The 19,679-nt window shown below is 42.9% G+C and overlaps 1 protein-coding gene across 1 annotated transcript in view; it reads left to right on the top strand.

The window, feature by feature from the left end:
- CACNA2D3 (calcium voltage-gated channel auxiliary subunit alpha2delta 3) overlaps positions 1-19,679 on the top strand; it is a 788,855-nt gene that overhangs the window by 717,684 nt on the left and 51,492 nt on the right. The window contains exons 31-33 of the mRNA XM_060164015.1: positions 11,229-11,304; positions 13,943-13,995; positions 15,709-15,764. Coding sequence (XP_060019998.1) covers positions 11,229-11,304; positions 13,943-13,995; positions 15,709-15,764 — 185 coding nt within the window. The remainder of the gene's footprint in view (positions 1-11,228; positions 11,305-13,942; positions 13,996-15,708; positions 15,765-19,679) is intronic.

Here is a 19,679-nt window from a genome sequence, read left to right as displayed (position 1 = left end):
TTAAATGGCATGACTCCAGCACTTCTGCAATCTCTGACACACTCGCTCTCCAGCCTGCCTGAGTGTTCACCCCTGCTCGATTCCCTCTTTAAAATTCAAGTACATTTTTTCCCTTCTTTTGCCAGGAGTCATTGTACATAAGCTTGAAAACTGGACTTGGAGCTGGGCTCGGGTTGCTCTGCTGGACTGTCTGCCATCCAGGGCACCACTGGTTTCTTGTATCTTTATGTGGATATGTACATTTGTATTGTGTTAGCTTGTTTTCAACTTGGTGGGGGTAGGGAGAGACAAAAGACGAAGAATAAGCACACACATGTTTCTCATTTGAAAGCATATTTTTCAACTTTTTTAACAAAATGACTTTTTTTTTTCTCTTCCCTCTTAGATATTCCTTTCAAACAGTTTGGTGGGAGAAAGAAAAAGGTTGTAGCAGAATTTTAAATTCCTAGACTTCTCCTTAATGTGGGTGAAATATAGTTGACATGAATTTAGAACTTTCACAAGAGTAGCTAGCATATTTGAGAAAAGAGGAGTGCTGGGACTCTCTACTAAATTTTAACAGCAACTGCTGTCATTTGGGAATTACTTGACAAACCCCCTAGGCTTCTTTGAAAGGCCCCCTCATGAGGCCAGGACAGCAATGAGAGTTTGGGTTTTGGAATCAGATGGATTGGGTTCAAATCCAGGCTCTGACATTTACTAGCTGCATGACTTAGAATAAGTCATGTTACCTCCCCACGCTTTGGTTTCCTTACGTGGAAAATGAAGATGATGATAATAATTACTTGCAAAGGTTGCTGTCAGAGTTAATGAGATAATAATAAGCATAAAGTTCTGACACGGTGCCTGGCATGTATTAAGGGCTCAGTAATTGCTAGCTGCTACTATGATTTTTGTTGTTGTGGATCTTTGACTTAGCTTTTTACTTGGCACCAGGTGATGCTTTTTTTTAAATTTTACATTCACACATTTCGCAATGGGCTTCCCATGACACCTGGTGATGGGGTCTCCATCCAGTGTTGGGATACTGAGGTCCTCCTGGAACTCAGACGTTCAAGCCCTTGCCAGCATGTTTACTCAGAAAATAAGGTTGACAGTCCTTTTATTCAGAGCAGATCTGTATTTCAGAAGCACTGAAAGGATGTAGCCAAAAGTAACAGTGCCCTGGGACAGATGTCAGGCACCATGTTAAACTGTACCCCACCCCCAAACACAGGATACATGGAGGTTAAGTTGCTTTGGTGACATGGCTGAGCCCTGGTAAAGCTCAGGATCCATTCACGTAGCAGACATCTCATCTCAGCATATTGGACAGTGCAACCTAGCACAAAGTTTCTTAATTTGGTCTGCTTACACCCATTTCTAAAGAAACGCCTTTCATACACAAGAGCCCTACAAACCATCTTCTTCAGAAAGACAGAGCTCAAAGTAAAGAACACCATCTCCCTTTATCAACCTCCCATTTATCTCTCTCTCCAGTGGACCATAGTCACTGCCTCTCTCTCTAAAGCAAGGCGATGCTTGCCTACTTGGCATGGACTCTTTCCTTGATTGTTGGCCACTTACCTGGTGACCCGATGGCCATTCTACTTAGGTGCCATCAGAGGGAAAGAACATCCACTTGTGCATCTACAGTGCCATGTGGGAGGAAGGGAATTTGTGTGAACTGATTTGTGTGAACAAATTACCAACTTGAGGGAGCTTTGAGAAAGTTCTTCAGCAGCATGTGCAAACCATCTAAGAGGTGAAGTGGTCACTCTTGGTCACTTAGGGTGACTCTCTGACTTGACTCTGTCCATCCAACTTACAGATGACATAGTGCCCAGGGCCAAATAACATACCAATAGCCTCAGCAATGTGAAAATAATGAAGGTCGCAGTGGCTACCTTCCCAGAGCACCTACCACATACCAGACCTAGGTTGCAACTGCAGATCTTACTTCTTGCAGTCCTTTCCAACAACTTGTGAGACAGGTATAAACAGGACCAGTGCAAAATGAAAACGTGGTGCCCCTTGCTCAAAAATTATTGAGAGTTTCAAGATGGCAACAGCAGAGCATTAAACAAAGCACACAGCCCTTCTAAGTGCAGGGTTCTGTCCAGTTACACAGGCCACGTGCCCATGAAGCTGGATCTGGGTATATATATATACCTATTTGATAGATGGAAATAATGGGGCTTGGAAAGGTTAAGGAACTTGTCTCTGTGTAACGGAGCTGGATTCAAACATCCTGCAGTCTAAGCACAGGGAGAATTTTCTAGCCTCTCCCCTTTACCTGGTTCTGTGTACAGTAACATTGAGTAGTGCATGGAACTTCCTTCAGTTTTGTTTGAGACAAAGTGAAGGATAGCCAAGGAGGATGTTGGCCCAGCAGTGACTTATGTGGGCAAACAGAACTTTCAGGATGGAGGCCAGCCGAGTGATAAGATCACCCAGATTTCTCTTAACTGAAGTTGATAAATTCTTAAACCAAAGCCATGTCCCCAGGCTTCACATATTTTCTCATAAGATACCATAAGATATTTTCTCATAAGATACCATATTCCAGGTCAGCTTTTTGTGTTTCAAACAGAGGACTTGAAATGCTTTTTTATTCTTACCATGGAAAGTAAATGGACTCCCTAAGTGGCCCTGACTCATTTAGGGCTTTTCATTTTAGCTGCTTTTCTCTTTTAACTCAAGTTCGTGTCCAGTAAGAGCCTTGTATTCATATTTCTCAAAAGCCACAGTCCATGGCTCTCCTTGCTGGCCTTGGCAGTGACTTTGCCCTTCTCACAATACTAAGAGGAAATCTAGTTTCAAAATATTTTTTATTATACAGTAATTCATTTATTTCACCACCCCTTCTTGCCCCCAGTGATGGAACTCAATGTCAAATATCCAGGGAAAAGTGAGAAAAAAATATATATAGCTGGTCATAGCAGGGTCCAAGATTCCTGATAGGGCCTCTTTGATATACTGGACTTGAAATATGAAGACTTCAGGTTGAGCCTCAGAATGGCCACTGTGTGGCCGCGGACAGATTCCTCAGTTTCTCTGGGCCTCAGTTTCTTTGCCACCAAAATAGGAATTTTGGTGAGATGGGATTTTGTGAGAATCACCTGAAATAAGAGAAGTGAAAATGCTTTGCAAATTGCAAAGCTACTACAAATAGGAGGTAAGATTAGCTCTTGGATAAGAGCTCCAAATGTCTGAAATCTTTTTTTTTTTTTTAATTTTCTTCCCTTCTTTTTTAAATCACTAATGACCCCCAAAAGGTAGTTACTGCACAGCAGTCATAGTGTTGGGCGTGGGCCTGTGGGCTTGGACTCAGCTAGCACCCCTGGAGAGCTCTTAAAACACACCCATGCTCCAGCTGTTCCCCAAGAGATTCATACTAGATTTGTCTGGGGACGGAGCCCAGGCATTTATGCTTTTTTTTTTTTTTTTTTTTTAATGCTTTTTAAAAGCATCCATGTGATTCTCGCGTGCAGTCAGGGTCAAGAAATACTAAGTTAAACGCACCAGGTGCCAGTCTAGGTGCTGCCCAACTTCGAACTTGCCTGACTTTTGGCAACTTTAACTCCATAATTTCAGTTTTCTCTGCTGCAAGATGAAATTGAAAGAGTGATTTTCGTACCTGCAGTGAGGGTTAAGTGGAATAATGCGTGCTTTTACCAAATATCCTTGTGGTTTCTGCCAAAGGGTCTTCCCTTGTTCTTTGTGTATTTAAGTAAGCTCGAGGAAGGAAAGACCCATGGGGCACACCTGGCCCTTGACTTGCAGAGAAACGAACTGCTTGCTAATAATTTGTTTTTGCTTTGGGAGCTACTGAGAATTCCTATCCCTCTTGGTTGTGTCTCTTCCATTTTGTTCTGTTTTGTTTGTTTTATGTGCGTGGCGCAGCATGCCTGAGCTTTCACCCCTCCAAGGCCATTCGTATTTTCCCTGTGGGGCCTGGTGAACGTCCTCCTCACCTCACCCCCTACACATTCATTAACATAGTCAACTTGTGTAGAATTCCCTGTGGCGGCTCCTTCTAAATTGCCTTTCTAAAAAGGTGTCTCGTCAGGTAGGATTCAAGACTTGGACCACTTCTACCCCTGTCTCCATATGATGGAACTGCACTGGCTCCATGGCGGGTGACTGGAGCTTTCCCTGTCTTTGGTGATTGCGTTACATTTCAGCGAATGCCCTGGCCTTGGAATCCAGAGAGTGTTAGAGGAGAAGTCTGTTATGTTTGGATGGCTGCTCTAATACCGACTGCTCCACCGATGTCTAATACTCAACAACTCATGTAAGGAATGTAATGGCTTCTTGGCTTCCTGTTGACCTGGCTGTGTCCACTGAAGTATGCTTTGTCAGAGGTGGCATTGAAGGGAACAAGAAGACGGATTGGCTTGGACAAGTGTGTTTCTGAGCCAAACTTTCTGGAATGCAGAAACATGGGGATTCCAATGGACTGCTCTTTAAAACCCTAAAGCTGCTGCTTGAGGATCCCCAATCACAACAATAACAATAGCCACCGTCATCTACATCATAATAGCAGCAGGTCTCATTTATTGAATTATTGCAGTCTCATTATTAAATAATTGCAGTTGACCCTTGAACAACACAGGTTTGGACTGTGGGAGTCCACTTATACACGGATTTTTAAAATCGTAAATACTGAAGTGCTACACAGTCTGTGGTTGGTTGAATCTGTGGATACGGAACCGTGGATATGAAGAAACTGTGTTTACAGAGGGCAAATTGTACTCGGATTTTTCGACTGCACGAGGGTCAGCTCCCTAACCCCTACATTGTTCAAGGGTCAACTGTACAGGCAAGGCATTATTCCAAGCAGTTTGCATGCATTACCTATCCTCATGGCAAATCCATGAAATACCTACTATCATTATTGCCATTTGACAGAAGAGGAACTGGAAGTGGAGGCTTCAAGTGTTTTAGTAACTTGTTCAAATTCACCCACAGTAGTGTGTGGGGAGATGGAATTTGAACTCGTGTCTCTTGGATTCTAGATTCTAGACCATGTTTTCCTGGTCACCACTCATCTTTTCCCACAGCTGGAGAAGACTAAGTATTCTCTGCAGGGATATTTGTTCATATTCATGCTTGTTTTGCTTTGAGAGAAAGTAAAAGTCTTTCAAACTGGAAGTCCAATGTATTGGTTAGTAGTTGGTTCTACTAGAAATAGTAGGAAATTCCAAAATAACAAAGTGTGAAAGAACATAGGAGTCTTTTTCTCTTTTATGTGAAGGAAGTCTGAAAATACTAATTTGGGGGCCTCATGTTGTCATCATGGACACATGACCACATCTTTTTTTTTCTTTACCTCCTTCTAAGTTGGCTTTTAAAGTCAAGATTACCTCATGACCCAAGATAGCTGCTGAGCTGCAGCCATTAGTTCTGCAAACTAGGCTGGCAGGAGGATTCTAGGAGGTCCAAAAGGCCAAGTAAAATTCCTTTTTAAAATTTCTTTCTTTATTTAAGTACTTACTCCCGTACAATACTTTTGCTTCCATATAATACTGCTGCTTAATCACATGGCCTCACCTACCTACAAAAGAACCTGGGAAATGTGCATATCAAAAAGTCGGTGTTCTGCTCATTGCGAGAGGAGAATGGCTGTCGGGAGACTATGATAGCCTCTGCCACATCCATCGTGCCCCAGTTTGCTTCAGACCACCCAAGTCCTCTAACTATTGAACCCTGCTTCCTGTGACATCCACTCTGAAACCCTTCCAGAGATGAGGCTATATTCCTAACTCCTAGTTTTCTCCACACCCCACATGCCCGTGCAGTCCTGAACACAAATGGTCATAGCCACCATCTAATGCATCTGTCAGTGATGTCTGACCCCAGGCAATGACAGCAGGAGCACTCGATAACACCTGTTGGGTTTGACTAATCATAATGACACTGGCAACACCAACATCCCTAGGTTCTAACATCCTGAGCCTCAGTTGTGTGCCCCACACTGTGCTAAGCGCAACTCAGGCATTACCATGGTGCAGTTGTTGTGAAATGTACACATGGCGCCAGGCATTTGGCAGAGCCCAAGGATGCTCCTCTAGCACCCAAGTTTCCTGCCTCAAGTGGGTTTTGCATTCACTCATTCCCTAAGCAGAATTTAGCTGTTTCCTTCTATATCTTACTCAAACAAAGAAGCAAAAGAAATTTAGCCTTTTCTACGTGGGATTAATCATAATTGCATTTTCCCCTTCAGTTTAACACGGAAAGCTAATATTCATGGAAGGCGTAGTTGAATGGGCAGACAAGCCACTGGCTAGGTGCACCTACTAGGCACCTGTGCATGTTATCCTGTGCCCCAGGATTGAAGCAAATTTGGCTGGGAGAGCCACAGTAACTTCACCTCCTGAGCCTTAGTTTCCTCTCCATGCCCTTGACATCAGAGATGATACTTGACTGGCAGAAAGTAATCGATTATTTCTTATTGTTACTGCTTTTATTACCTGGGTGAGATGTTGATGTGGTCAGTATCTGTGACTTTGTTTCTTTTTATAGTCTCAGCACCTGTTGATGAAAAGCATTTGGGGCTGATAGACCCTCTGCTTAATCTATAGAATGAGTGAGGCTCCCCTCTCAGGGTTCTGCACTGGACCCTGAATGGCCCCAATACCCTAGGTGCTGGGCTTCCAGCTGGTGCAGCCTTATGGCACTTATTCTCTTCTAATGATGGGTGCTCATTAACTACATTTATTTTAGCGATTTTCCATCAGAGCGTTCAAAGGCACCTTCAACTCACCTCCTCTGCTGTGTTAGATGTTCTGTGTTGATCATAAAGAACAGTACAATCTCTGTAAGAAGAGATTGGCCACCAAGGCAAAAAGGAGAGACGGGAGAGCTCCTTCTGGATCTACTATTAGTGTTCAGATGGAACAGACTGAGCTTTCCATTCTCCTGGCTGTCTAAGATGTATGAATGAGTAAACTTCCCATGGTGACAATCCCTTTGTTTAGAATTTCCTGTGTTCTTGCTTCATGCCCTGACACTTGCAAGTTGAAAACTGCCCCAGAGAACACATTTTATAGCTCAACAAAGGATACATATTTTTACATGCTACCCTAGTGAGTCACCTTTGCTTCTCATACTTTTTGATTCAAAATTGCTTAAATATGTCCCTCGGCGGGTCTCTATGTCAGATGCCTCCCTGTCCTGTTTTAGGGCCATATTTGCAAACATTAAGCTGTTTCAAGACTGGTTTTGAGGCAAATTTTTAGCCAAAGTGAGTTAGAGTCGTTGCAGGTAATGTACCTGGCCTCATGGGCACAAAGTAGGTGTTTAATAAATGCTGGTCCCCACTGTTACTAATGAGCTTAAATTAGCTGAACTCATGCCTTTGAAATTCAACCTTCTAATTTTTAGAAGAAATCTTTTTCTTGGTCGTGATTTTTGTCTAGTTGGAAAAGAGAAGAATCAGCAAAATGGATTTAAGCAATTCCTAATGTCACGAGCCTGACACCCGAGACTTTACCTAGTACAGGATACATAGGGTTGCCCATGCTTGGTTTGCATTGCTTTGGGTTTCTTCTTCAGAGACTGTATCTGCCTTCTGTCAAAGTTTCAAAGAGACCCATCTGGGGAGCACAGAGATGTTAATGATAAGGTCTCCCCAGCAGCCCGCGGTTGCCGTGGCCTGGTGGTGATGTCATGGGGATTAAGGCATGTTATCTGTAATAAGAATAAACTCCTGCTGCTGAGTGCAGCAGTGCAGCAGCAATCTTGGGCTGGGCACGAGACGCTCGGGGCTTATTTTAGACCCGAAAGAAAGCAGGCAATTATCATGTTCTTTAACTATAATCAGCCGAACAGGATACAGGTAGCCACAAAATGGAGTTATTTAAAACAGTAACAAAATCACTTCAAAAAGGGCAACAATCTGGAAGTCTCTCTTTCTGCAACATCTAGTTAAAGCTGCCTAAGTATGGAGAAGAGAGAGAAGGTTTGTTTTGTAACCTCCTCAGTGGCAATCAGATCAGGAAAGCTTATTTGTGAAATGAAAGGCAGGAACCCTGGCCTGGAAGCTGCCCTAGAGCAATTGAGTTTGGACCCAACAAGTAAACTGGAGCCTTTAAAAATGATCCCAGGAGAATCCTGAGCTTCCAGCCATCTGTTTGTCATGGTGGTTACCATGACAAGGGGCTCTCACTAGCCTGGCCAGCTAGTCCGGCCTGGTCTGGTGACCCCATCACAGCACCTCAGCTTGGGTTGGAAGTTGATTCTGGATATTGATTATGAGACCCTATCTTGGGTAGCATTCCCTGTGACATTCCAATAAGACTCTGGGTTGGGGCACAGGGCTGAATTCTAAGCATTTCCTAGAACCTGCTACTGAGCAGAAGGCAGAGTGAGGTGGATTCAGCATGACCCCCATCTAATTCTGGCTCTGCCACTTGTTAGGTGTGTGAACTTGGGCACATCTTTAGGCTAGCCGAGACTTGGTTTGCCCCTGTGTGAAATGGGGATGATTAGAATCTCTCCTGTAGGAACATGCTTAGAAGAGTACCTTGCTCACAGTTGCTAAGTAGACTTCAGTAGACATTAGCTGTTGTTACCCTGTCCTCAGCTATGAAGCTCATGGACAGAAGTTGCCACATCATCTGCTGATAACCCCAGCATGACTTCTGAAGGTGTCTGTTACTTCAGTAAGAAGTGTGAATTTTACATTGCATCATATATGCCAATGAGCTAAGAAAACCAGGAGGCCTACCCATCCTCCAGCCAGCTGGGTAAAGCCTGAGTCAATTCCCAATGCATTTAACACCACCCGCATTAATTAATAATGGCAGTGAAAACCAGACTAATAAGTTATAACAGCAGCTGCAGCCCTGCCTTCTGTTGAATGCTTCCTCTGTACTAGGCACTGTGCTAAAGGCAGTACATGTGTATAATCTCATTTAATCCTCACGACCACCCTATAAGGCAGCCATTATTCTCACTATTTTACAGGTGAGGAAACTGAGGCACAAAGAGACTTAAAAAGAATTGTAATAAGTGGGTGAGTTAGGATTTGAGCTCAGGTCACTGACTTCAAAGCTAGCTTGCTAATCATTAAGTCACACTACCAGTCACTTGGGCCTTTGGGAATAGTGTAGCTTTAAGAGTCAAAAATCTAGCAAATAACAAAATTAGGCCTTCTGTCATAACAAGGCTAACACATTGCATAGTATATTTCAGTATACTTTCACATGACTGATTAGTTAAATCTGAGAACATCTCTGGAAGTCACTTTATAAATGAAAAAATAAAGCCTCAGAAGCAACCTGCTATTATAAATGGCAGAACGAACCTTTTAAGCCAAGGCCACAGTGCATCCATGTCTACAAGACCCCAAACACACTCAAGTCCCACTCAACCCATGCTGCCTCTCACCAGCTCTGACCCAAATTCCAGCCGCAGAGATAGAGTTGGGCAGTAGGAAAAGGATAAAGCTAATAATAATTCTTGCCAAATCCTAGAAAGCCCTTCCGGGGCACCTGCCGAAATCCGCTGTTGAGGATGCAGACTGTGACGTGGTAGGCCAGTCAGGGGCCAATTAGACTTGTCCATCCTGGCCTGCAGTTGATTTTGTGGCTGAATTCGTGTCAGGGCTGCGTCAATGATGAGCATTTCTGTGAGAAGTTTGTTCAGGGAGTTCCCTGAGCCAGACACTTGGCTGGTTCATAGGCTTCATTTATCTCTCAGTATACACTGGTTCTGCTTGCATCTGCTGGGAGGAAAAAAGCCAGAGGACAGTCAGCAAGACTAGAAATGTCCTGAAGAGGAAGGGGCTTTGGGGGACTTTCCAGGAGATTGTGTGACACTGGTACCCTCTTGGGCTTTGCTGCCTATAATGCCTGTGTGGTGCTGGTCAGGAGCTGGTTTCCATCTCAATTTGGTCAAGTGGCCAGTTTTCTACCTGGTGCCCATAGATGCTCTTTGGTTTAATCCGTGTGTGTGATATCTCTAATTTATTGTCTAGAGGGGAAAGCCTTCACATCACATTTTGCAGTTGACCTCTTCAGTCTCAGCTGTGTCATCGACTATTCAAGATTCATGCAATCAGGCAGTCATTCATGCATTCAACCTTTTAAATTGGAACACCTTCTCCATGCTGGGTGCTGTGCTAGGTGTGAAACATCCAACCCCAGTCCTGCAGCATGGAACTTCTATTCTAGTGTACATTTCCAGCACAGTGTTAAGTATGCTTCACATTACGCACTGTATTATTTCAGAAAGGTATTCCTGTAGGGAGAATTCCTTCCAGTCATTGAGAAGTTCATGTATTACAGTATTAACATGTCATCTGGCAGCTGTTAACATAGCTCAGGCTGGACTTTAAGTGTCTCTCCTTTGGGGGACCAGGAATAGTGGGAAGAGGAGCTTGGGGGAGGGACGAAATGCCCGTCTCCTTTGGGATAAAGTGTTCGCTCCATCTAAAAGCTCTTAACTTGCTGCTGGAAATTGCCATTCTTTTTACTTTGTAAAGGTGTTAATAGGAAAGTAAAATATCTGTAAAAATTATAAAGTAAAACATCTTTGTCAGTGAGTAAAGATCATAACTGGGAGGAGAGCTGTATTTTTATCACCAAGGGAGAAAAAGACGTCCATTTTCCTGTTTCATAAACTGCACTGTTTTCGAAAGCATACTTAGTAGTGAGTATACATATATTCACTACCATGGTGGTGGTAATGGAAGGGGGTTAACAACCAATGAGCCAGCTGGTTTCCAACAAATTGTCAAAGTGCTGGCTTTATCTTGGTCCAAGCCTATTTCCTCGTGCTTAAAAGAGACAGAGGATCCTGCCATTTCTTAACTCAAAGTGGCCCTTCCCAGCTCTCCTTGACCTTGCAGACATGGTCCATGTGGATTTCATCAGGGGCCCAGAATTCAGTTTAAAAGAGCATCTTTCTCTGGAGTATCCTGGTCCATGCAAGTCATCGTTGTTCAAACCAAAATGACTATTTGGTCAAGTTGGGGGGTTTCTTCTCCCAACCCTCCATCCCAACGGTACCTTTATTCCCTTTATTCTTTAAGTTCCAAGTGTGACATGACTGTGTCTCCAGTCCTGGACTTTGCTGTGTCCCTTGCTTGTCACCCTTGTTAGGCCTGCCTTGACTTGTGCTTGTCACTGCTGCACTGGCTGGTGGTGTTAGTGACTGTTCACCTCTCTGGTTGGTCCACAGCATCATCTGGTTCTCGTGTTTTCCCATTTAGTGAAGCTCCTTTCCATTCTCTTCTATAGAATTACCCTTTATGACTATCAAGCCATGTGCAGGGCCAACAAGGAGAGCAGCGATGGTGCCCATGGTCTACTGGATGTAAGTACAGTGCAGTCACTCAGAAAACAACTGCATGTTTTTGTCTGTCCCTGCATGTGAGCATATCTTTTTCTTTGGAGTCATCAAGTTTATCTGTTTCAAAACCATGAATATTTAAATGTGTCAAGTCAAGAAGATCACTTCTGTTTAAACCCAAATCCAGTGATTGTGTGTATGATAAACAGGTCTAAACTATTTGATGGATTAATGCAGCAACCCCCGATCCTTTTGTTGGATAGAAAAGGGGAGAAGTTTTGTCAATTCCCTCATTCTCAAATAAAAGAGAATTTGGTTTGGTTCAACAGAAACCTTCCTTTTAGTTTGTAATAGAGCTGTTAGCCTATGCCCAAATTCACATTTTGATCAGAGATTCTCTGCTCTAATCATGCTGCTGCTTTTAACATCATTTTCCCTGGAGCTGATTCCATCCATGATGTCACAGTTGAGGATCAATCAACATAGCTTTGTATCATTAGAAACTGGCTTTCAGATCACCAGAAATTAACTGTGACAATTTACCCCCAGTTTAAAAATATAATTTACAATGTGCAAGCAATATAAATTTGGTCATCAATAACTTGAAAACACAGAAAAAACAGATACAGATACTTCAACATAGTCTGACATATGGGTATAAATATAACCCTTACATGTTATCATTTTGTAAATTCCAAAAAATCAACCTAAAATTTGGTTTGAAGCACAAAATTTAAGAGCCGTTTTGGTTTTAAAATATAAATATACACCTTCTCATTTACAGATGTAAGATCTTGCAAGGGGATTATTTAAAAACCAAATATTTAACACGGTTCTCCTACACTAAGGGAGCAAGGAATGATTCTGAGCTGGGACATTTCTGAGAGGCAACTAGGAACTAAAAATGGGACGATTTGAAAAATACCACTTTCTAGTGAGAATCAACACATATTTCCAAACCCAGCTTCCCTAGCCTTAGCATGAGTATTTCCAGACTTAAAATGTTCCCAAGATATGTTTTTATCATTAGGCTTAAGAGCTCAATGGCTTTACCCTTCTGAATGCTAATGTGCATTAAAATTTTTTAATCCTGTATTTACATAATCCCTTTGTTTACCCTGCATTGAGCCAGCATCTGGCAGGGAATGCTTGAGTATCCTCCTCCCACTGCCGCAGCCAAGCCCCCCTCCACCCCCCAACCCCCGCCCCGGCCCCGCCCCGGGCCTCAGGGTGAGCTGCTCCTGTGCCTCCCCATCTTCCTTCCTTAATCCCTTTATTCATTCTCTCCTCCCACACTATGGAGGACTACTGAAATGTCACTACCCATCCTGGCAGGTACAAAGACACAAAACTGTCCTATGTTCTGACCTCCCTTGGTCCTTTTGAAAGAAAGATGGTTATTTTTCAAGCCATAAGAAGTATAATGGCAGAACCACAGGATTGCATGGCTGCATTTGGTTTTAGGAAATAGTTAAAAGTTCACATCCTTATCTGACCCTGAAAGCCCTGTGATTCAGGGAATGATGAGGACACACTCAGTCAGAGCAAGAGATTTAGCCTGAAATCTGGGTGGGCTGGGAGTAACCCCAGTGGATTGTTGTGTTCTGTACATTTGCTTACTGGCTTGAATAGGCAAGTTTTAAGAATGGTCAGGGGTAAATAAATTCGTCCTTGTTTTATTTGAAACTGGATAATCCTCCCATTCCTAGCCCTAGTCCTTATCATCAAAATGCTTAGGAGGTAGGATTAAGCAGCTGTCACGTCAGAAACCAGGATTGGGCATTTCAATTCCCTGCTACCTAAAGACAACCACAGAAGGTTCTGAGATTTGTCTGGACCTGCAACTTGGGGCTCGGGTTTTGCCAACGTCATTACCTGTCTCTCAGATCCACCCACCGCTCACATATCTAGCATACCTAGGTACAAAGAACCGACTGAGGGGGAGACTTGGTATTTTCTAGAATTCAGGAAATTGAATTATCCACATAGGAAATATCACAGAGTAAACAATCCCACTGCTTTTTTTAATTAAAATATTCTGAAATAAAGATTAGCCCGTCAATGCCTTCTTTTATAGAGTGAAGGGGATTTTCTGCAAGGATAAAATCACATATTTATATGGTTATCATTTTTTTCAAGTCTGAATATGTAAGTGTGAGAAAACGCAGCTTAAATCCTACATAATTCATGGGCGGCATTAAAATCAAGCATGTGCAATTTTTGCTTATTTCAATGAATGACATACAGTGATGGAGAACAGGGAATCACCTTTCCAAGAGGCAGCCCTGTGAATTACCATTTGAAATTAGTTATATGATTCCAACCGCTCAGCATTAGGCTGTGAAATATTAGCCCCCAGAGAGTAAAGGTTTAAGCATCATTTGGTGAACTTCCTTTTTCCTCCCAGAGATAACCCCTGTATTAGATCATGTTTATTTTACTTGTAAATCACATCTCACTACAGGGGAGTTCAAAGTTTTAAAATGTTAGTTTTGGGATACAGTATCCAACCATTTTCTTCTTTAAGCTAGAGCTTCACTGTTTTTTGACATGATATCAGTCTCTCTAGAAAAATAACATTGTCTTTTTGTAAAGCCTTAGGTTAAACTACAAATTTTGTGTGTGATACATTGTTTTTAATGAACTGAATTCTTCTCTTCAGCCTTATAATGCCTTCCTTGCTGCAATAAAATGGATAATGACAGAACTTGTCTTGTAAGTACAATTTGCTGCATGTTTAAAAAAGTATTACTGCTTTTCTGTGTTAAAAAGTGAATTGGGAGACTCTGCTTCCAATAACCATTACATTCATAATACTCTGCGATAACCTGATTGAACATCTCGAAATATTGAATGTTGAGTCCCAAAAATTATCTTTTATTAAGTTGTTCATGGTCACTGCTCATGCCCTTATATCACCATTTAGCAGACTAACAGCTTGCAATACACAAACCACATTTATTTATTGTGGTTACTGTTAAATGTAACATAGATGTCTGGCTGTTCTTAATGCAGCCTGGGTGGGCTGTGGTCAGAAGAGCAAATTGCCAGGCTGTCCACTGTGCTCCTTTGGATGTCTTGGCATGTGCAGGCGTGGGGGCCTGTGCACTCATGGGTCAGGGGCTTTCTCAGGTGTGATTTAATTGTTTACCCTGTCAAATTACAGTCCTGCTGGATGCATCTGTGACTTAGGTCAGACTTGAAATGGCACAAAGATGAAAGGCTTGACTTCCAGATGAGATATTGGACACATTACAGAAACACTGTGTCACACAGTAAGGAGGAATTCCATGGACCAGCATGGAAACCAGATCATTCAAGCTGCACCAAACTCTCTTATTCTTATTTTCCCCATTAATGTTCCAGTTCTATGAGTTTAAGGCAGATTTCTTGCTATCCGATGAACAGACATTGTCTTCCTTATTGCTTCAATGTAACCTATGTTAACAAAGTTATAACTTCAAGTGGGGAGTAAATTCTAAATGTACATAAGAATCAGAAAATACAGGTAATAGTGAGATTTTGATTGTGAGCTGCTAGAGGATAGCAGCCATGAGCCTGAGAAGGAAATGACTGAATTTTGATCTATTTCCATTTATTTAGAGGATGATTTATATTACTTTTGCATTCTTTACTAGCAGTTGAGAAATTATGATTTTTGTGGAGTTGCATTGTGATATAATTTCATAAAATGGAGCTTGTTCTCTCTGTCCCCACCACCCTGCCCTACATACACACACACACACACACACACACACACACAACTGAATACATTTGTGTTACAGTGTAAATTTTGAAAACATCCTTTGTAGTGTAGATCATAGTCTAAGTAGAGAATATTCCATTTGTATTTCTGAACCAAGGCAGGGGAAGCCCTTTGGTTTTTTGTTTGTTTGTTTTTGCGATACGCGGGCCTCTCACTGTTGTGGCCTCTCCCGTTGTGGAGCACAGGCTCCGGACGCGCAGGCCCAGCGGCCATGGCTCACGGGCCCAGCCACTCCACGGCATGTGAGATCTTCCCGGACCAGGGCACGAACCCGTGTCCCCTGCATCGGCAGGCGGACTCTCAACCTCCACGCCACCAGGGAAGCCCAGGGGGAAGCCCTTTGAATGTTGACTTTTTACTATGGACTCAGACTATAAAAAGAAAACAATTTCTGCCTATAAAGCAGATATTTCTCAAAAGAGTCCCTGAGTCTAGGTGAACCTGATTTCAGGGTTTGGCTGGCATTGGTGATAAAATAGTCTTTCACAAGTAAGACAAAACCTAGTGAAAATTCAGTGGTAACTGAACCAAGCACCTTGATATCTCTAGATGATGATGTTATTCTTTCAAATGAGGTGAGTGATGCTGAATAACACAGAATGTCACTTCAATTCAGGGTGTGGGTGACCAAGTAACATTGGGCTTTTTCATTTCCTGTTTAGGTTCCTGGTGGAATTTAACCTCTGCAGTTGGTGGCACTCAGATATGACAGCTAAAGGTAAGCAGCAACTGGCTTCTCTTTCCTTGCTCAGAGTGATGAACCCGGGGTTCACTGGCTACTTTTCACCAGGGATGTGCTCATGTAAAACTACCCAGGACAAAGAAGTGATGATTTCTCCTTTCTGTCAGCAAAAGGCATCCTTTGTGCTAAGGGCAGCGCTGTTCAATCTAACAAAAATTCCACAGGCTTCATTCAGCCCATGTTGAATGTACACTTTGACCTGTTTCCTTAACTAAGGCTTTGAGGTCATACACTGCACAGGAGAATTCTTCAAAAGCTAGTGGGCAGTGCTGAAATCTAAGGGTCATAGACACATTGCCTTTCTCAGGCTGAATGAATGGATAACCATTACCTTTTTACCATTACCTTCATAAAATATAAATCTGATCATATTACTTTCCCTGCTCAAAACTATCAATGATTTGAGCAGTAATTAGTAGAAAATATTAGAGGCCTGAGTTGTGGAGTTAGATTAGTATGGATTTGAATTCTGGCTCTGAGGTTGGCCTTTGTCAAGTTAGCTGATCGCCTCAAGCCTCAGTTTCCCCACAGTAGGCAAAGTAGAGAAAATAATAAAAAATATTTATTTCTTATCATTTGTGTGTATGTGTACATTTAATGGTAAGATAAATCATGATATATGCTGAGCATAGGACTGGAATATAGTAAGCCCTCAAAAATGGTAGCTGTAATTAATTCATGATAATGGTGATGATGATGTTGACTGTAAAAAAATGAAATATTGCCATTTGCAGAAGTATGGGTGGACCTAGATAACATTATACTTAGTAAAGTAAGTCAGACAGAGAAAGACAAATACTATATGATATCACTTATATGTGGAGTCTAAAAATAATACAAATGAATCTATATACAAAACAGAAAAAGACTCACAGACATAGGAAACAAACTTACGGTTACCACAAAAAAATGACAGCCCATTCACAGAAAGGCATTGAAATACCTATGAAATTTAGTAATATAGCAAGAAAAACAATATGCAAAGTTGTATACACCCCCCAAAACCCCCCAATGGTTTGGGAGAAGGAGGATGTAGAGTTAAATCAGATCAGCAGTCAGGCCAATGGGAAGTCACTAGGCAGGAACCAGAATAGGAAATAGGGAAACTTTCATGCACCCCAAAGAAAATCTTACCTGTAACATGAACCTGCTTTTGTTTAAAATTGTACATAATTTGAAAAAGAAAGACGAGAAGGAACTTACATAATGGGTGCTTGTTATCTTTTCCTAGTCGTTTTTCTTTGGCTAGCATGTCCACAATTTTACTATTAGGGGTGAAAAAAAGGTACATGAGATTAAGTGAGAGAAAAGGAAGAAAGGTGATCAATAGAGGCCAAGAGAATGGATGGCCAGTTGGTTAGATGGCTGCTCTCTGCAGCACCAGTGCCTGGGGACACATCACCACTCCTTGCCAGTCAGGCTTTGAGCTCTGTTTCACCTAGAGATGAAGTGCCGCGACCTTAGAGTCAGGCAGCCTTCCTCTGCCACTTGCTAGCTGTGCGGTTGGACAAGTCGCTTGGTCTCTCTGGGCTTTGGTTTCCTTGCTTGTCCACAGAGATAACAATAGTCGTGATGTAGTTGTGAGCAGTGGATTAAACTGTGCATGCAAAGCCCACGTGCAAGATGGGGCACAGAGCGAGTCTCCAGCGTGGTGAGCGGGGCTCCAGTTTTGGGTGGTGGTGTCTCTTTTGGCTAAGACGTCTGGCTCTCTCTGAGGAGTGTGCTCAGTGCTGGGGCAGCAGGCTGGTGGTCTTCAGTGGTTCACTTTCTGACATTCCTCTCATTTCTCTTCATATCCGCATGCCTGCACACCCTGGCTGAGGGGTTTTGGTGGTGATCATGTGCGCCCTCTTCACGCCAGCCTCCATTGCTGCTTCCCCCGTTCTCACCTTGGCCTGCTTCCCTTCCCTGCTGCCACAGGCATCTGCCCTCACTCTTGCTCTGGTCCTTGACCTGGACAATTAGTTGTAGAGTTTCTTTTAAGTGCCCCTCCCTGTGATCTCCACTTAGACCAGTGGTTTTCAACCTGGGGGTGATTTTGCCTCCCAGGGGTCACTGCAGTGTCTGGAGACATTTTTGGTTGTCACAACTGGGGATGGGAGAGAGCTATTAGCATCCAGTGGTTAGAGGTCAGAGATGCTGCTAAACATCTTACAACACACAGGACAGCCCCTCACAACAAAGAATTATCTGACTCAAAGTGTCAATAGTGCCACTCTTGAGAAACCCTGGTGTAGGGCAGGAGAGATGAATTAGGAAGGGGGATACGGTCTTGGCACTCATGACAGTTACAGAAACTTGTGAAAGTTCCCATTCTGAAATTTCACATCCCTTCTCCCTTCTTCCCCCTCCACCTTAGCTAAGACGAATGATGTGATGCTTCAGGTCTCTGTTTTCTGTCTTAGGAAGCTTTTTAAACAACCCTTAGTAGGTAATTCCAAATCCTCTCACTCCATCGACAGACTGCACAAAGACCTTGTCAGATAGTTACATCATCTGCAAGTTGTGTGCCAATATATAGTGCTTTTTCCTTCCCAGAGAGCTGGAACTAGGTTCTCTTCAGATCCCTTCAACATACCTGAGAGGTGGGGACTGCTAGAATGTGTCACTAAGCCTCTCTGAGGCACGTAAGTCAGGCAGCTAATAGGAAATGGACTCAACCCCAAACCAAGGCCAGCCACCTCCGCTGGAGGACGGCGAGAGACGCACCTGGCTTTCTGTGAGTCCCAAGTTGAGCAAGCTGCCGCACGTGGATTGTCTCATTCAGACCTGCAGCCCTCTGCTGGGCATGGCTATGACTTTTTCTATTTTATAGATGAAGAAACTGGTTCAGATGGTGAATGCACTCGCCCACAGAGCTGCAATCATCTGGATCTTTGTTAGAGGTAAACGTGAATCTCAGACCCAGTGTAAGCAGGGAAAATTCCAAGCACCATAACAATATTGCTTTGAGAGGTTTCTTCATCCTAAATTTACCCTTCCCTCACTGGATAAAGACCCTGAGCTGAGACATACATCTTTGTTTAACTAAAAATGGAATCCATAATTACACTGTTTATCTGCTTCATTTCCTTAATGAAGGGGACTGTGGAAGGCCATTTCTGCTTGATTATCACAAAGGTATCATTTTGGCGAAGCTGCACAAAGAGAACGGAGCTTGCTGGCCCCGGTTATGAATGGGGGTGCATTCACAGAGACAAAAGAAGAGGAAGGCTTTTCAAATGGCAACTCTATTCATTCCTGATTGTCTGCACCTAATTACTGTGAACCCAAGTCAGTTATTCTCATCAGGGACATTTGTTGCTAAGGGAAAATTAAAGAAATCCAATTGTGTGGATGCTCCATTGGGTGCTTCATTGTGAGTGAGTGATAGGTTCTGGCGGCTTCATCCTGAGACGTCCAGTATAACTGGGGTGGGAGGCAGACAGGGTGATGGCCAAGAGCCCAGGCTCCGGGACGTGACCATGTGGATGTGCATTTGGGCTCCATTACATAGTGGTGTGACTGTGGGCAAGCAGTTAACTTCATTTCTCTGAGTTTTAGTCTCTTCGTCAGTAAAACAGGATAGCAGCAGGGCCTTGCTTACTGTGTGATGGTGAAGATTCCATCCATCAAAGGGTCTAGCACGGTGTTTGGCATGTAGTAAGCGCTTAGTGAGTGTTGGCTGCAAAGGTGGTGGTGGTTGTTTTGCTATTTAGGTAATGATCATGACGAGTCACTTTCTTTGGGACTCAAGGCAGGCTATGTCTGCTTTCTGAATTTCAGTTTTCCCTTCTGAGAAAATAAGGAATCAGTCTATCTGAGCTCCATGATGCTTGTGTACCTACACCTTTGTAAGATAATGAGTTTTAAATGCCTGAGAGTTAAAACAGTACCCATCAGATGACTGGC

This window comes from Lagenorhynchus albirostris, chromosome 10 (genome assembly GCF_949774975.1).
Source record: "Lagenorhynchus albirostris chromosome 10, mLagAlb1.1, whole genome shotgun sequence".
NCBI lineage: Eukaryota > Metazoa > Chordata > Mammalia > Artiodactyla > Delphinidae > Lagenorhynchus > Lagenorhynchus albirostris.
Note: the sequence above shows the minus strand (reverse complement) of the source record. Positions and strands in the feature narration are given on the sequence as shown.